The sequence below is a fragment of the Cannabis sativa genome, chromosome 5 (genome assembly GCF_029168945.1).
Source record: "Cannabis sativa cultivar Pink pepper isolate KNU-18-1 chromosome 5, ASM2916894v1, whole genome shotgun sequence".
Taxonomy (NCBI): domain Eukaryota; kingdom Viridiplantae; phylum Streptophyta; class Magnoliopsida; order Rosales; family Cannabaceae; genus Cannabis; species Cannabis sativa.
The window spans coordinates 70,255,829-70,273,032 of NC_083605.1; the positions used below are offsets into that span (position 1 = coordinate 70,255,829).

The 17,204-nt window shown below is 27.7% G+C and overlaps 1 protein-coding gene and 1 non-coding gene across 2 annotated transcripts; both read left to right on the forward strand.

Annotated features, from left to right (window-relative positions):
• Positions 1–533: 533 nt before the first annotated feature.
• On the forward strand, positions 534–12,044 carry LOC115715753 (uncharacterized). Its single transcript, XM_030644424.2, has 2 exons — positions 534–1,114; positions 11,262–12,044. The coding sequence occupies exons 1-2, from the start codon at positions 569–571 to the stop codon at positions 11,922–11,924; spliced, it is 1,209 nt and encodes a 402-aa protein (XP_030500284.2). The 5' UTR covers positions 534–568; the 3' UTR covers positions 11,925–12,044.
• Positions 12,045–12,437: 393 nt separating this feature from the next.
• On the forward strand, positions 12,438–12,509 carry TRNAG-UCC (transfer RNA glycine (anticodon UCC)). Its single transcript has one exon. It is a non-coding gene; the product is annotated as a tRNA-Gly (tRNA).
• Positions 12,510–17,204: the final 4,695 nt, after the last annotated feature.

The window sequence follows — 17,204 nt, forward strand, 5'->3', positions numbered from 1 at the left end:
AATTTTAGTCTTTATTAATTTACAAATTAAGACAAAGAATTAACATGTTACAAATTTATTAGAAAAAGTATTTAAACTACGAGCTCACGTACAATTTAGAAATAAATTTTGTTACTTATTTTTATAAATATATTGAAGTAATAATAATATCATATTACATCACTCAACTACATTTTTTTTATATACATTTATACATTTATGATTGGCCGGCTACCATCTTCAATTATGAACCTCTTCAATTTTTCTCATTTAATACATTTTTGTAAAAAAAAATGCTAAAATTAAAAGTACTATTAGTACTAATTATACATTTATATATTTTTTTTTCATATAATTTAATTTTAATAACTTTTAAAATGTATCCCTAACTAATGTCTAAAAGCCATCATTTATTATATATATTATATATATATTTAGTAAATATCAATCACAATCATAGCATTTATTCAATTATAATTTTGACAAAAATTACAATTTTACCAACTAAACAAAATTAAATATGACATATACAGATAGGGCTTTTGCCTATATATATATCATACATGAGTATAAAGATCACGTAAAATAAATGTATAAAAGATCACAATCAGCAACTGATCAAAACATTATGGGTAGTGGCAGTGGATCAGTAGTGATTGTTAGATCAGAAATGGAAGCGGTTCAGACGGTGCCACCGTTAGAGATAACGGCTCCAAGAAAGGTCCGTCAAATAGTGATGTCATCGGCGGCTGGAGCCATGGGTGAGTACGTTTGGGGTTGGGGAGGGTGCGTTCACACGGTCCTTTACTACAACAAGAAGCCATTAGCCGAGGAGGAGGAGGACTCTGGCTCGCTTCACGCCGGCTGGATCAAGGAGTCTCTAGCCATAGCTCTCTCCCAACAACCCTTATTCTCTGGAAGGCTTCAGAAACTAGATGATGTTAATTACGGAATTGTTGCTAATGATGCCGGAGTCAGATTAATCGAGGCTCGGCTTCCGGTCACCGTGTCGGAGTTTTTACTTCATCTTGATCGTGCTTGTGGCTCCACTAGGAGGGAAGCTGAGGCTCAGCTTGTGTTTTGGAAAGATGTTGATCAAACAGATCCTCAGTTTTGTCCTCTATTTTATGTTCAGGTTAGTAATATTTCATTATAATTATTATTCTTTCTTTTGTTTATATATTTCTTTTGTGTTTTGTCCTCAGTTTTGTTTATATATTACACACGTACTTTTTTATGGTCACTTGAGCTAGGCTGAAGTAGTTAATAATATTTTCTTTTATACAATAAATATAAATCTAAGTACAGTAGAACCTCTATTCATGTCCCAAACAAATTATATTCTAATTGAGAGGTTATAACTAAATAGAGTTATACTAGAAAAAAAAAATTAAAATACTATAAAATATCAATGTAACAATAATAACAATAAATAATTATTAATACTATATTCTAAAAGAATTATTTTAAAGTAAATATAATGGTAATACATATGTTACAATTTGGAATAAAATTATTAATTTTATATAAATAAATTTACAAAATATTTTATTAAAATGTAATTATTCTTATATAGAGGTATACTTTGTTAATACGAGACTTAAAAAATGTATAACTAATTACAATTTAGAGGTTATTCTTATTTATAACTGGCCCAAATTGGGACTTGATTTTTTTTATAACAAATTAGAGGTTATTCTTGAATAGAGTATTCTTAAATAGAGGTTCTACTGTAATTATTTAAGAAAACTATGATTGAAAATTTTAATATTTTCTCAACAAAAAAAAAAAACCATGCATATGATTTTCTCTAGTAATAAAGTTTGATATCCTACTTGATGTAAGCAATAAGTTATTTGGGTAGCTAGTTAGAAAATTTTTGGCCATTAGATTTGATATAACATGCATATAATTTGTGAGGTGATAAATATCAATCAGTTATTTAATAATAATGAGATTAATAAAACTAAATTGGTAAGTTGGCTCTGGTATATTTATATGTATTATTAGGGCATTAATTATATCTATAGATATGTCATATAATGATATGTTACAAGATATTGTGGGATTAAAATTGCAAAAAGTCAATAAACTTGTCCAGGATCTACTAATTCTCTTTTTTGTCTTATTTCCCTTTTTGTTCTTGAAATTTATATATAATAAAAATGGACTGCAATATTAAATACTGATGAGAAAAGGTGAATTGATTAAGTTTTCCAATAGAGATCAAATCACTATAAATAAATGCAGCTAAAAATAGTGATATGGACATTGGACAATATTTTTTTTTTGACTAATATTGATTATAGTAATATTATTCTGTGAACTCTTATAAACTATGGTAATTTAAAATTTGACTTTTCTTTTTACCTCCTTTTATATTGGGACTGGGACCTTTGGGCATGGTGCCTAATTATTAAAGCTATAAATATGGGTTGGATAGTAGGTTTAAGTAAAAATTGAGTCAACTTGTGTATCCAGGTTTAAATTAATAGTAGTTACTGTTTTATTTTTTTTTTTTTTTTTTTATTTAGGCGTTTATATATTATAACATATTTTACTTGGAATTCGAACTCAGGACCTCTAACACTCACACACTCACCTCCAACATGTTTTAATGGTAGTTACTTTAAAGAATAGCTATATTGCATTACAGAGATTTTAGTCGGCATTTATTATTACGGTAACATCTCTCATTTTTTTTCTTATTTTTTAAGAAATTAAAATTAAAATTAAAATAAAAAAAGTAAGAATTTAAAATAAATATATATTAAAAGCTGTAGGACAACTTTTAATTTTTAAGAGTTATTTAGCATTGAAGTATTTTTTTTAATAATAAGGTAACAAAAAAATAAGGGAAAAAAACAAAAAAATACAAAAAAGGAAAAAAAATTACAAAAATACTTTGGGCCGGCCCATTAAACATTTATACAGTCCACATACAAATATTTACAAAAATACCACATGCACTAAGCCTTCAGCTGTACAGAGCGAACCATGAAGATGAAAATACGCGCTCGTTTCAAAACCGCAAAACAACCAAAATGAAACCAAAACGAGAAAAATACAACTATTAATTCTGGCAAAATCAACTGGAATAGAATACCTGCAATGATCTAAACTGAAAATGACGAAAAATAAATCAGAAAAACTGTGAAGAAACTGAAATTACACATTTGTTTTCTATTTTATTCGATCAAAATAACTCCCCCTAATATCGAAATCTATATTCATAAAATGTAGATCTGTAACAAACAGATCTGGAGCTCCCACTAAATCCAAAACAATGTATGATGTGAAAATTTTTTAAAAAAAAAACCTCATGAATAATACATCTACGTTATATACAATTGCATTTTGATTTATTTTTTGTTTTGGTTGCCTTATAGTTGCATTATCGTTTTATGATAGTTTATATATTATGCAAGAATTTAATTTGATGGGGACTAAGAAATAGTAGTTATACATAGTAAGTTTTGTGCAAATAGTTGCATATTAATTTTATAGTGAAATAACATATGCAAGTAGCAAAACTATAACAAAACTACAAAACAACTGTATGCAAGTGCAAATAGTTGCCTTATAGTTGCATTATCGTTTTATGATAGTTTATATATTATGCAAGAATTTAATTTGATGGGGACTAAGAAATAGTAGTTATACATAGTAAGTTTTGTGCAAATAGTTGCATATTAATTTTATAGTGAAATAACATATGCCAGTAGCAAAACTATAATAAAACTACAAAACAACTGTATGCAAGTGCAAATAGTTGCTTTATAGTTGCATTATCGTTTTATGATAGTTTATATATTATGCAAGAATTTAATTTGATGGGGACTAAAAAATAGTAGTTATACATAGTAAGTTTTGTGCAAATAGTTGCATATTAATTTTATAGTGAAATAACATATGCAAGTAGCAAAACTATAATAAAACTACAAAACAACTGTATACAAACTAAAATACAGGAAAAACTCTTTGAACATCAACATCCATGATAAATCTCATTGTTACCCATTGATGATATAAAAATGGACAGGAAACAACTAGATAAAAAACATATTAAAAAAATACATATAGAAGGTGTAAAATTTCAAATATGGGAGAAAACCAAAAAGAAACCGAAAACAAACCTCGGTTCGAACATCAGCACCAACATTAGCTTTTTTCCCAGAAACGTTGACAATGAAATCTCTGCATTATTTGTTGAGCAAACATACATAAGAAGCACAATGATTTCTATACTCTTTCTGGCTTTATTCTCTACACAGTCGCTCCATATGTTATCAAGGTCCGTTTCTTCGTAAGAATATATAAGAAACTAGCTTTACAATTAAAAATTAAAAATAAAAAGAAAAGAAGAATTGTTATGTAAAAAAATTTAAAATTAAAAACTGAAATAAAATTAAAAATTAAAAATTAAAACTGAAATAAAATTAAAAACTAAAAATTAAAAACTGAAATAAAATTTAAAATAAAAGGAAAATAAGAAAAAAAGAGAGTGAAATGATGGATTGATTGATAGAAGTCAATCCTAGACCTAAGCAACAATATATAAGAAACTAGCTTTACAATTAAAAATTAAAAATAAAAATAAAAGAAGAATTGTTATGGAAAAGAAATTAAAAATTAAAAACTGAAAATAAAATTAAAAATAAAAAATTAAAATCTGAAATAAAATTAAAAACTGAAATAAAATTAAAAATAAAAAGAAAAGAAAAAAAAAAGAGAGTGAAATGATGGATTGATTGATAGAAAATGAAAAAAGAGAGGGAAGAGAGTAGGATTTGATTGATGATGGATGAAATGATGACTAAGTGGTATTTGTGTAATAAAAGCAACTTTGTAAGTAAAAATGTAGTCATAGGCGTGTGTGAGTAATTTTGTAATAAATTATGTAAAATGGATTTTTCATGTAAAAATTTCAAAAAATAATGTAAATGAAAGACAAATAAAATATTATATTTTAAGATGATAGATTTGTCCTTTTCAAAAAAAAAAATGATAGATTTGCCCATAAAGTGATTTTTGTCATGGACAATGTGGTTAATATTTTTAAAGTCATTTTATTAATATTATTGTCTATATTTGGTACGGTCAAGTGGAATATACTTACCTTTTTTTTAAAAAAAAATTACTTTATCAAACCAGCCCATTAAAATGTTATTTAAAAAGTAGCATGTGAGACTTTAGTAAGTAATTTTTGAAATTATTAATCATTAGATTAATTTTTGTATGAAAAATTATTAAATACGTAAATAAGAAGGAAAATAAAAAAAATATATTTTAAAATAATGTGTGTGCTTTTACTAATTATAAGTATTGTCTTATTAAAAATAATGACACTTATACTGACAGCACGATTAAAAAAATAAGTGTATTATTATTAGTATATTTTTTAATATAGACTCTTACACATTTTAAATTAAAAAAACATTAAAAATTACTAGGTAAATTATGTAGTGACATATTATTATTTTTTTTTTTTATCTAAATTGGTGTCATGTTGATATGGTAAGAGCATCACCAAGGAGGCATCAAATTTAGTGATGCAGTAGAATTAGTCCTCCAACGTAGCTGCAAATATTACATTAAATTGTTGTGTGTGCTACAGTGCACGGCATATATGCCGTGCACTGTTCACACGACATACTTTTTTTTTTTTTTTATAACTAATTTTTATATATGTCTATATTATTAATTGTATTTATTAAATTACAATGTGTCTTTTTAAAAGTGGTACACTGATGTACTTCTATTTGTTTCAAAATTTGAGACTTTTTTTTTATAGTAGCGTACATTATACTTATTTAAGAAATCCTGCAAAATTTTTAAAAAAATTGAATAAATTTAACATACCGAAAATAAATTTTGAGACTTTCAAAATTTTTTTTTTATATATATATAATATATTATATTTAATTAATATATTTTATATTATTAATTGAATTTATGAAATTATAATGTATTTTTTTAAAAGTAGTATATTGATATACTTTTACTTGTTTTCGCATTTGACAGATTTTTTAGTTTTTTTTTTATTAAAAAATTAATATAATAATAAGGAATATTTTTTTAGTGTAATTTTTGGTGTTGTGGTTGGAGTGAAGATAGTTTTTAACATCAAATTTGGTGATAGTGTGACACCAAATTTGATGAGCTCCTTGGAGATGCTCTAAGTTACTTTTCTTATTTTTAAAATGAATTATTTTTATTAATAAAGTTATGATGTGGTCCAATAACAAGGTGACAAGTGTTACTATAACAAAGTGGTGACAATAAAAATAATGTCATAAGTATTATTTAAACTGTTGAAACAAAATAAATAATACGATTAATGTATAGAAGATAAAATATTAAATATTTATACTTCAAATACTTCTAAAATAAATTAATCATCTCCAATTTTTTTTCCTTGACAGAAGTTATCTCATAGTTTTGTTATTATCTTACTTTATATGTAACTAAAAATTATATAGAGTACTTTGCCAAATTAGAAGCATTTGCACTTAAATTACACGTGATGCTTGCTTCTGAACTTGTTGTTATGAGTTTGTTGGTCAAAATTGGTGTTGTGTGAAATATTTTACAATTAAAAATGGTTTTTATATATTTTAATTTAATTATTGGCGAAGACATCAAATAGGAGAATAGTATTTATTGGCATCAGATAATAATGTGTAATTAATAAGAATGGTCAATAATTCACATCATATATTTTGCATGCACTATTACTATTCTATTAAATATTAGTGGTGACCTTCTCGGCATATACGTTATACGTCGTGATTTGCCTTGATACTTTCTAAAAACTATTATATTAAATTATATGAGACTCGATACTTAATTGAACCAATAGTAATATTGACAATACTGGTACCCTTTAGCATTTCTCTTTTTTATGATATCGTGTATGTATACGTGCCTCATAATAAGCTCCTGCGTCACAAAGTCTACTCTAGCCCACATGCATTTACAACCAATAATTTAATACTGCTCTCTATCTTCAATCACAACACTCTTTAATTGAAATGGAATTTAATACTGCTCTCTATCTTTAATCACGTTTTTTCAACACTCTTTAATTGAAATAGAGAATAAGTCTTAAAAATTAAGTTCCAACCATAAAAATTAGTTGAGTGCAATATATCAGTACTAATGTACTGAATCTCATTAAATATATTTATATAAATATTTTTTTAAAAAAGTAGGGATCAGAAATTGATTTTTAGCTTTTTGGCTTAAAGTATACACCAAATAATATTATTATACTTTTTTCTTATTTAAAATTTTATTTATATATGAATAATTTTTTTTTTCACAATTTTAGGGCCCGAGACGCACGCCTAGTTAGCATATCCTTAGGGTCGGTCCTGATTAGAACTCGGCAGTTAAACATACTTAAGGGAAAGTAGTACTATAAGATGAGTGACATCCTAGGAAGTCTTCATGTTGTACTCCTAAAATTTAAAAATTATTTGAGGGGGGCATGAGAGGGTGTGTGAGGGGGAATTTGGGTTGGAGTCTCAAATTGTGCAATGTATGTATATATAAACACTTGAAAAAAAAAACATAAATAATGGTTCTCTATAATAAAGAATGGATAAAAAACTTTCTACTTTTTTGCTATTTTTTTTAATATTACTAAAATAAAAATACTATTACATTTTTTTTATTATTGTAATAAATTAATTCATAAAATTTAAGTTATAAAATATTATTAAAATAATTAAATGCTAACTAAAGTAACAAGCATAGTTTGGAGCAAGAATAATAAAAGTAACTCTCTATTTTAACTTTTTAACTGTTTAGCTAAAGTTAATTTGGATAAAAATAAAAAACACCATTTGAGATGCTCTTAGGTCACCATAATATACAAGTGATATATATAGTAGAAATTAGGTAATAAGTTAATGATTCTCACACTTCTCACACACATTTATATATATATATATAAATATATATATAAACTAAATATATATATAAATTAGATAGATATTACGTGCCAAGTCACGTATGTTAGTTTTTAATTTTTTTTAATATCATAATTTTAAAATTAATAATATTTAATGTAGTGATAATCATTGAAATTTGAAGCATAATAGTGATTTAAATAAAAATAAAAATTACTATTATACTTTGTAATAGTAATTAAAAAAAATTATTATTCGTCTTAAATTTATCTTCGGAATTAATGAAAATGTTCATCTAGTTAAACTATCAAAACATTCAAATTTAATTTAAAATTTAACTAATTCTAAATATCAAAATTTTAAAATAATTTTTAATAAAAAAATAAACAATATGAACAAATTTATTATTAATTACAACACTTAAGGTGGATTAATTATATTTAGGTTTAACTAACTACATATGCTGACCATTTACGTGGCAACATTTAATAATTTGTTATTTTTTTTTATTTAAAAAGAAAAAGTCACCCAATAATTTTTCATAAACTAAGAATTTTTATGTAGAATAGATATACATATATTAAGTTAATATTACATTCAATACACCTGTAGTTAGTTATAATTTTTATTTTTGTTACGTATATTCAATAAATAATATTAATTTTTGTAAAAAATATTTAATTTAAGTGCTATTTATAAAAAAAATATAATAAATTTTATTTTGGATCCTGTGTTCTGCAAAAGTTATAGATTGGACACTCTATTTTATTAAATGACAAAATGGACCCTATACTTGTTAAAATAAAACAAATAGAACCATCGGTTTAATTTTTGACAACTTTTTTTAATATAATCAACTTGAAGACAAAGTTAATTCCTAACACGAACAGATGTAGGAAATTTAACCAGTTTTGTCATAACACCTCTAGCTAGGTCAGATTATTATTAAGTTTTATTTTCGCAAAAAAATTAGTTTAGGGTCCTATTTATACTATTTTAGAAAATACAAGGTTCATTTTGTTATTTCAGAGGGTCCAATTTTTAATTTTTATAAAATACAAGGTCTAAAATAGTATTTAGCCAAAAATATAATATTATTCAAATTTTGTTGTTAATTATAAATTTTAGTTTAATCATATTTTTTTTTATATTTTTAGAAATATCATATCATTTTTCTATTTTTTTTTAAAAAAATAATAATATATAGAAAGATATTTTTTGATAATTTAGGTACCGACGTAACAATGATTCTTTAAAAAAGTATAAGTATTTTGTTTTTGGCTAATTAGTAATTTTTCCTCCTGAACTTTGACATATACCAAATCATGCCCCTTGAACTTTTTTAGCCGTTAAAAATTCCCCCTGAACTATTGAGATTGTTAAATTTAAGGACTTTTGTCTAATTTCATTCAATTTTACTGTTTCAAGTACTAAATCATGCTCCCCAAACTTTGATATCTACCAAATCATGCCCCTCAAACTTTTATATGTATTAAATCATGCCCCCTGAACTTTCATCCATGTTAGAATTTTTTTACTAAAATTAGATAAAAGTCCTTAAATTTAACAATCTTAATAGTTCAGGGGGAATTTTTAACGGCAAAAAAAGTTCAGGGGGCATGATTTAGTACATGTCAAAGTTTGGGGGAAAAAATTGCTAATTAGTCTTTGTTTTTATTTTATTGTTTAAAAAGAAAACAAAAATAGAAATATATTTTTTTTAAATATGTGAATTAGGTAAAAAAAAAAATAGTAGGAAGATATATTTTAGATATGTGCAATGTTAAATATATATTATGTTATCTTGGCACATTTAATATAAAATAAAAGATAAAAGAAATATAAAGTGAGTTTAAATTTGAATTGTAATGTTTAAAAAACATAACAACAATTTCTGTTATATAGCCAATTACAATTTTAAATATATACAGTATGTTTAAATTTGAATTACAATTTTTTAAAAAAGAGAACATCATTTTTCTTACATATCCACATTAATATAATATGTATGCTAGATATTAGAAACATACCATGCATGTTTGTAGAGTTGCTATTACTTAATTATTAATTTAAATAATAATAATTATATCAATACAATTCAATTATATTTTTCAAATATATAAAACATAATCTAATTTTAAATTTATATTTATAAGAAAATACATTTAACTATAATTTAATCAAACAATAAAATAAATAAATTTAGATATTTAAACAATATATGTAATAGATTTATTATAAAGTGTGATTAATTAAATAAATTTACGTCTAATTTAAATTTAAATTAAAAATTATATAAAAAAATAATTATCTAGTTTTGTTGATACTTTTAAATAATAATTTAAGTTATAATTTGATAAATAAATTAAAGATATTTAAAATTATTTTTTTAAAAAAAGATAATTAATTGATTAATTTAACAGTATTAGTTTTAATCGTTAACTTTAACAGAAAATAAAAAAGAATCGTCAAATTAATAATTTCGGTTCGATATCCATATTTAATGTCAGATATATATAAGTTTTTTTTTTTAAAAAAAAAATAGATATCATTATATATAGTATTATAGGGACTGTCATTAGTTTTTTAAGACATTCTGTAAAATTTTGATAAATTTAAAATAATTTATAATATAGAAAATAGTGTTTAAATAGTTTATTTCACACTCGTATAAAATAATAAAAGACACACGTGCAATAGACTATTTAAACTTTATTTTTGGTATGTTAAATTTTCTTGAATATTTCAAAATTTTACAAAATGTCTTATATAACTATAACATATACGATTATTTAAAAAAATTAGACTAAAAAGATTTCAGAATGACAACACATAGGGAGTGCATCGATGTACTCTTTTTAGGGGCACAATATATTCCAATATATATGGTAGGGTACTTCTACATTGACCCCCATAAAAAGGATACATTAATGCAACTCCTATCTATATTTCGGCATATAGGAGAATTTTTCAGTCCAATTTTTTTATAATCGTATACATTATAATTATTTAAGACATCATGTAAAAATTTTAAAAAAATATGGAATATAATTTATAGTATAGAAAGTAATATTTAAATAGATTATTTTATAAGTATATATAAAATAAAAAGAATCACTCGTGTAATATATTATTTGAATTTTATTTTTCAGCGTGTTAAATTTTTTCAAATTTTACAAAATTCTATAGAATATTGTAAATAACTACAACGTATATGACCATAAAAAAAATTGATTAAAAAATTATTCTGTATTGCCAAAACAAATAAAAGTACATAGGTGTAGAATTTTTCAATACGGTATATAAAAGTAAAAATTGAAATGTGAAAAAAGTAATAATATTGATTGATCTCTCTTTCTTTCTCAGGTGACAAAATTTGCATGTGGTGGATACTCCTTTGGGATAAGTTGCAGCCTTTTTTTAGTTGACATTTTATTCAAGGAAAATTTTCTCAGAAAATGGGCTGACATCCACAAAAATATGGTAACAAAAGAGAGACCTTTATTTTATCTTCCAAATATAAAATACACTCCTGCATCAAATATAACAGATGTTATTAGCTCAAGTGCTAGCCAAGACAACTCTGCTGATGATCAAACAATCATCTTTAATGTCAAATATTCAAATGAAGACAACCCTCCTATTACTGATAATACAATTGCATTGCTTTGCGTTGAGAAGGCTGAGACCAAGCTTGGTACTAAAATGGCTTTGGAATATTTCTCTTTCTCTTATGTGAAAGAGTCCAACAATGATAATAATATGGTGATGAAGCTAGAAAAATGTTCATCCAAGTATGATCTTGCAACTAATAAGAAAAATCTAAGCTTCAAGGATCAAGTTGCAAGTTGGGACGATTTTGGAACCAATAAATTGGAATTTCGTAAAGGGAATTTGCCACTTCGTGTTTCTAATTGGATTGGATCGATATCCAAAGGATTTATCATGGCAATTCCATATTATTTCGATAATCACGAGAATGTCTCTGGGTTAAAAGTGATTGTGAAGATGGATTCTATAAATAAATAGATGCCAATCGAAACTTAAAAATTTTATTATATATCAATTCATAATTATCGTGTATCTTTTATTCAAATGTCATTTTAGAGACATACTGCATTTTAATTGTTCAAGCTATTCGTGGTTCGGTATCTATGCTTTTTATTTTTAGTTTATTTGTTAAAGATTGTCAAGTTATTTTATCTTCTTTAAGTAATGTTTTTATTGGTCATGTTAAACAGTCTGCTAATAAAGTCGCGCACTATATGGCACGTGGTGCTTGTTATTGGTCAGGTCGGTTTTTTTTTTTCTGAGAGTGATATTCTCGTTGCTCTTTAGTCCTTTGTATTAGCGGATATTTTTGTCTAATAAAGATTATTTTCATTCAAAATAATAATAATAAAAATAAGTTGGTTTATTGGCAGTATTATGTTCTTGTTAAGTTTTTTACTCAATTTATTATATATATATAAGTGTAATATGAATTGAAAGATCAAAATATGTTGTGAGTACTACAGTTAGTTACCAATATCAACCATCAAAGCGTTTGTAGTCCAACGGTTAGGATAATTGCCTTCCAAGCAATAGACCCGGGTTCGACTCCCGGCAGACGCATATTAATTTTACTTTTCCTTTTATTAATAATATTATTTTCAATTATTGTTTTTATAAGAAAAAACCTATGTATATATATTTTCTTCATTTTTATAACATAATAGGAAATATATCGCAATATTTTATTTAGTGATAATTAAATTATAAAATTATATTAAATTATATATATATATTTTTGAAAATAAAATTCTACTATTATTATAAATTAAGAGTCATTCACAATAATAGAAAAAATAGGGTAAGGTATTTCACCTATCCAATAGATATTTTTATCTAACTCTAGAGCATATTTTGTTAAACCATGTGATGCTTGATTAGTATGTCTCCAAATATGAGAAACAATAATTTTAGGGAAAGAAGATAAAAGATAACGAACATCAGAGATTAAATCTAAAAAGGAAGATAAATCTAAAGATGTTGTAGATAATACAGTAGAGACGCGTAAAATATGTGTTTCAATATTTGTTATGAGAATTTTTAGTTGACTCGCCTAGCATGATGCTATGAAAAAGAGAATTTTCTTCCATCTCATCTGATTGAAAGCAACCTTGGACTGGTTTAGAAATGCCAGCAAGAAGAACTCATTTATGATTGCGAATAATTGCTCCAATACCCAAAGTTTTGGTGGTCAGATTGACTATTGCATGCACATTAAGTTTGATACCATTCAGATTAGGTGGCTTCCATGGGACTCCCTCCGTCGGTCTGGGCGTTGTTTAGTTACTACATGAGTCGCCACAACAGCAGGCGTTGTAGCAGGGTTGTGAGAGAATATAAAGTTTCCATAGTAGGTTATTGCATAGGAAGCAATATAGGATCCATCACGTTTAGCTTCACCATGAAAAACTTTATTCCCTTCTAACCATATAGCCCACTTTATATAGATTAGAGTTTCAAACTCAGTTTTTGAGTACAGTAAGGATAAATGGATCACATATCCTTCATCTTACATATTATGAGCTTTCTGGTAGTCAATCATGAATTGTGAAGTCTTCCAAACTGATTTTTCATACCAACAAGTAAACAAACCATGTCTTATAGATTTACAAGCATGGTTACACAACGAACAAGTCGTTGAGTCAATAACTTTCTCCTTTTTTAGTGCGACGGCAATAGGCAAAGCACTTTTGATAACCCTCCAAGCAAAGATCTTTATTTTGGGAGACAAATTTAGGTTCCATAAACTTTTCCACCAACTGTTGCGATTATTAGATGTGAAAGACACATCTACTTCAACCAAGGAATCAGCTAAATGAAAACCATACTTGACTGTGTAAACCCCTACAGTCGTATGATGCCATATGAGCTGATCTTGATTTTGGAAAAAACTCAGCAGTATTGTGAGGATCCGATAAATACCAATTGGAGAAAAGTGAGTATTTAGCAAAGAAAGGTTCCATTCCCTATTGTCCTTAATGAAATATGCCCACTATTTTTGGAGAAGATTGATGAAGGAAGAGAGCCTGATCTCTCCTATGGACCTTGGATAGAAGGTGCTGCACTACCCAAGACTGGTTATGATCGTTATAGGTAGGATTTCTCAAAGGCAGATCCATGGCCATTCATTACTCATCTTGCACGCAACACTATTTCTCCAATTATCCCTATATAAAGAACTTTACTTGCTGCCCCTCCACAAATTACTAACCGTGAAAAAGGAATATTGCTGAAAGTTCTAGGGAGGAAATTGATCACTTGCCTAATACAAGTGTAGAACTGCCAAATTGTATCATTGATCTTCCACATGCTGCTCCTACATTTGATACTAATTGCAAGATTGACAAACACTGCAGCACTGATCCTGTTCTCACTTCTCATTGTGCTACATCGACTACAACAACATCATATAATCAATCATCTGATGACCAGTCCAATGCTATGTGTACTGTCACATCACATCATCCTGCAAGAAATTCTGCGGTTATCTCTATGGCAGTCCCTCCTGCTTACTTTCATGTTTCACCACCACTGAATAACACCTTTACTACATCTCAATCAAGGACCATTTTGACTGACTCCACTTTGATTAATACTCATCCTAATGTGGCTACTGATGTCAACAACACACCAGCTACTTCTTCGACTGATGTGGACACAATTAATGAAAATCGGATGTCTTCTATGTTCACTTAAAGGCAATTGGTTACTTCAGGCGAAAATGTTTGAAATGTGCTTAAATGATGTCGTATAAGAGCCACACCTCTTGCTGATTCTACTAACTCATTGTTGCATGAACATCTTATCACCTCCTCTAAATTCTCTAAAATTTCATTGGGGGAAGAGGGAATTAGTGCCCTTTTGGTGCAGGCTGATACTCAGCCTCGCCAATTGCCATGATTATTATCACGTGGAATGCTCGGGGCTTGAGCAATTCAAGAGCATTCCACCAACTTTGTCTGCTCATTTCTCAAAATAAACCTGATGTAATCTTTATTATGGAGTCTAAACTTAGTATTGGTTCTCTTTCTAAATTTTGTAATGCTTTAAAGTTTCCTAATAGTATAGAAGTTCCTAGAATAGGTCTTAGTGGTGGTCTTCTTTTTCTTTGAAAAGCTGATGTCAATGTAACTATTTTGAATTATGGCAAGAACTTTGTTGATTGTTATATGTCTATTAATTATGGCCCTTCTTGGCATTACTCTAGTTTCTATGGTACTCCTTGTGTTACTCAAAGACACTTGACTTAGTAACTCTTAAAGAAACTAAAAGACACAACCCCATTAATGCCTTGGATTGTCATGGGTGATTTTAATGAAAATATTTCTCACTCGGATAAGCTTAGTGGTCCGTTGAAACCTGAGTCACAAATTGATACTTTTCACAATACCATAGACTTCTGTGAATCGCAAGAACTTTCTTTTGATGGGGATATATTCACATGGCACAATAAGAACTCTAGTGGTATCAATGTTAAAGAGCATTTAGATTATGGATTTGTTAACTCATCTTGGCTTAACAATTTCACACTACATGTCATTGCTCACTTGGACTTTTTCCAATCGGACCATAGAGCTTTAAAGATCACAATATTACCACTAGCACATTGTCCCCCTCAAAAATACAAAATCTAGATTTAGATTTGAGAAACTTTGGCTTCAAGAGGAGACATGTCCTGCTATCATAGCAACCAATTGGAAATCCACTGCTACAGATCCTGCTAAGCAAATTCTTAAAAAAAATTCAGCTTGCTCATCTCAATTGCAATTGTGGCATCGGTCTAAATTTGGAGATCTTCCAAAGAAGATTAAGTTGTCCCAAGAAAAGGTTGCTGCTCTTAATAAATCCTATGATGTTAGTCCTTCTCACTTTGATGAGCTTAAGAGAAGTGAAAGTGTATTAGATGATTTATTAGCTCAAGAGGAAGACTATTGGTAGCAGCGATCTCACACTTTGTGGTTAAAATCGGGAGACTCTAACACACAATTTTTTTCATCAGAAAGCCACCAGCGGGTAGAATGTTAACCACATTAAATCTCTTCTTGATAACGATGGTATTGAGCAGTCTTCTCACGCTGGTATCAGTCGTGTTATTGTAGATTATTTTCAAGACATTTATACTACAGAAGTTAATGATGGGGTTCTTCAACAAGTTATTTCTTCAGTGCCATGCTCCATTACTGTTGCTATGAAGGAAGAAATCACTAAACCGTACATAGTTTCAGACGTCTATAATGCACTTTCTTCAATGAGTGATGATAGCAGCCCCAGATTGGATGGTATGTTACTAATGTTTTATACTAATTATTGGCATTTGGTGGGGGATCTTGTCACTACTGTTGTTCTTAAAGTTCTTAATGATGGAGGTAACCTAGCAGCTTGAACCAGACATTGATAACATTGATTCCAAAGGTCAAAAAGCCAAATTCTATGTCTTAATTGAGGTCCATCATCCTTTGCAATATGCTTTATAAGCTGGTTTCAAAGGCTATTGTGCTTCGTTTAAAGCCTTTTCTCTCATTGGTGATTTTTGAATCGCAAAGTGCCTTCCTTCAATCTCGACTTATTACTGACAATGTGTTGGTTGCTTTTGAATTATTACATTCTCTAAAACATTTTAAGAAAGGAAAATAGGGTTATGCTGCCATCAAACTTGATATGAGTAAGGCTTTTGAGAGGGTCGAGTGGCATTTCGTTCAAAATATTATGTTGGTTATGGGCTTTGCTTCAGCTGCTGTGGATTTAATTACTCATTGCATAAGCAGCGTTACTTACTCTTTCTCTGTTAATGGTAAGGTCCAAGGTCATGTCTTTCCTACCCGAGGAATTCGCCAAGGCGACCCATTGTCCCCATACCTCTTTATTATTTGCACTGAAGGTCTTTCTTGTCTACTGCAGCAGGAAGAAAACATAAGCAACTTACATGGTTTGCAAGTCTCCCGTGGTGCCCCAATTGTTTCGCATTTATTTTTTGCAGATGATAGCCTTGTGCTTTGCTGTGCAAATCATAAATCTGTTGTTGCAATCAAGCGCTCACTTGATCTTTACTATAGTGCTTCTGGTCAGTGATTAAACACAGAAAAATATGTCTTATCCTTCTCTCCAAATGCTCGTCCAGCAGTACAAGCTCACATACATCAGATCTTGCAAATGCTCATCAAACCGTGCCATGAAAGATATATGGGACTTCTTTCTTATTTTGGTCGAGACAAAAATATTCTCTTTGGGGAAATTAAAGAAAAATTATGGAATCTCCTC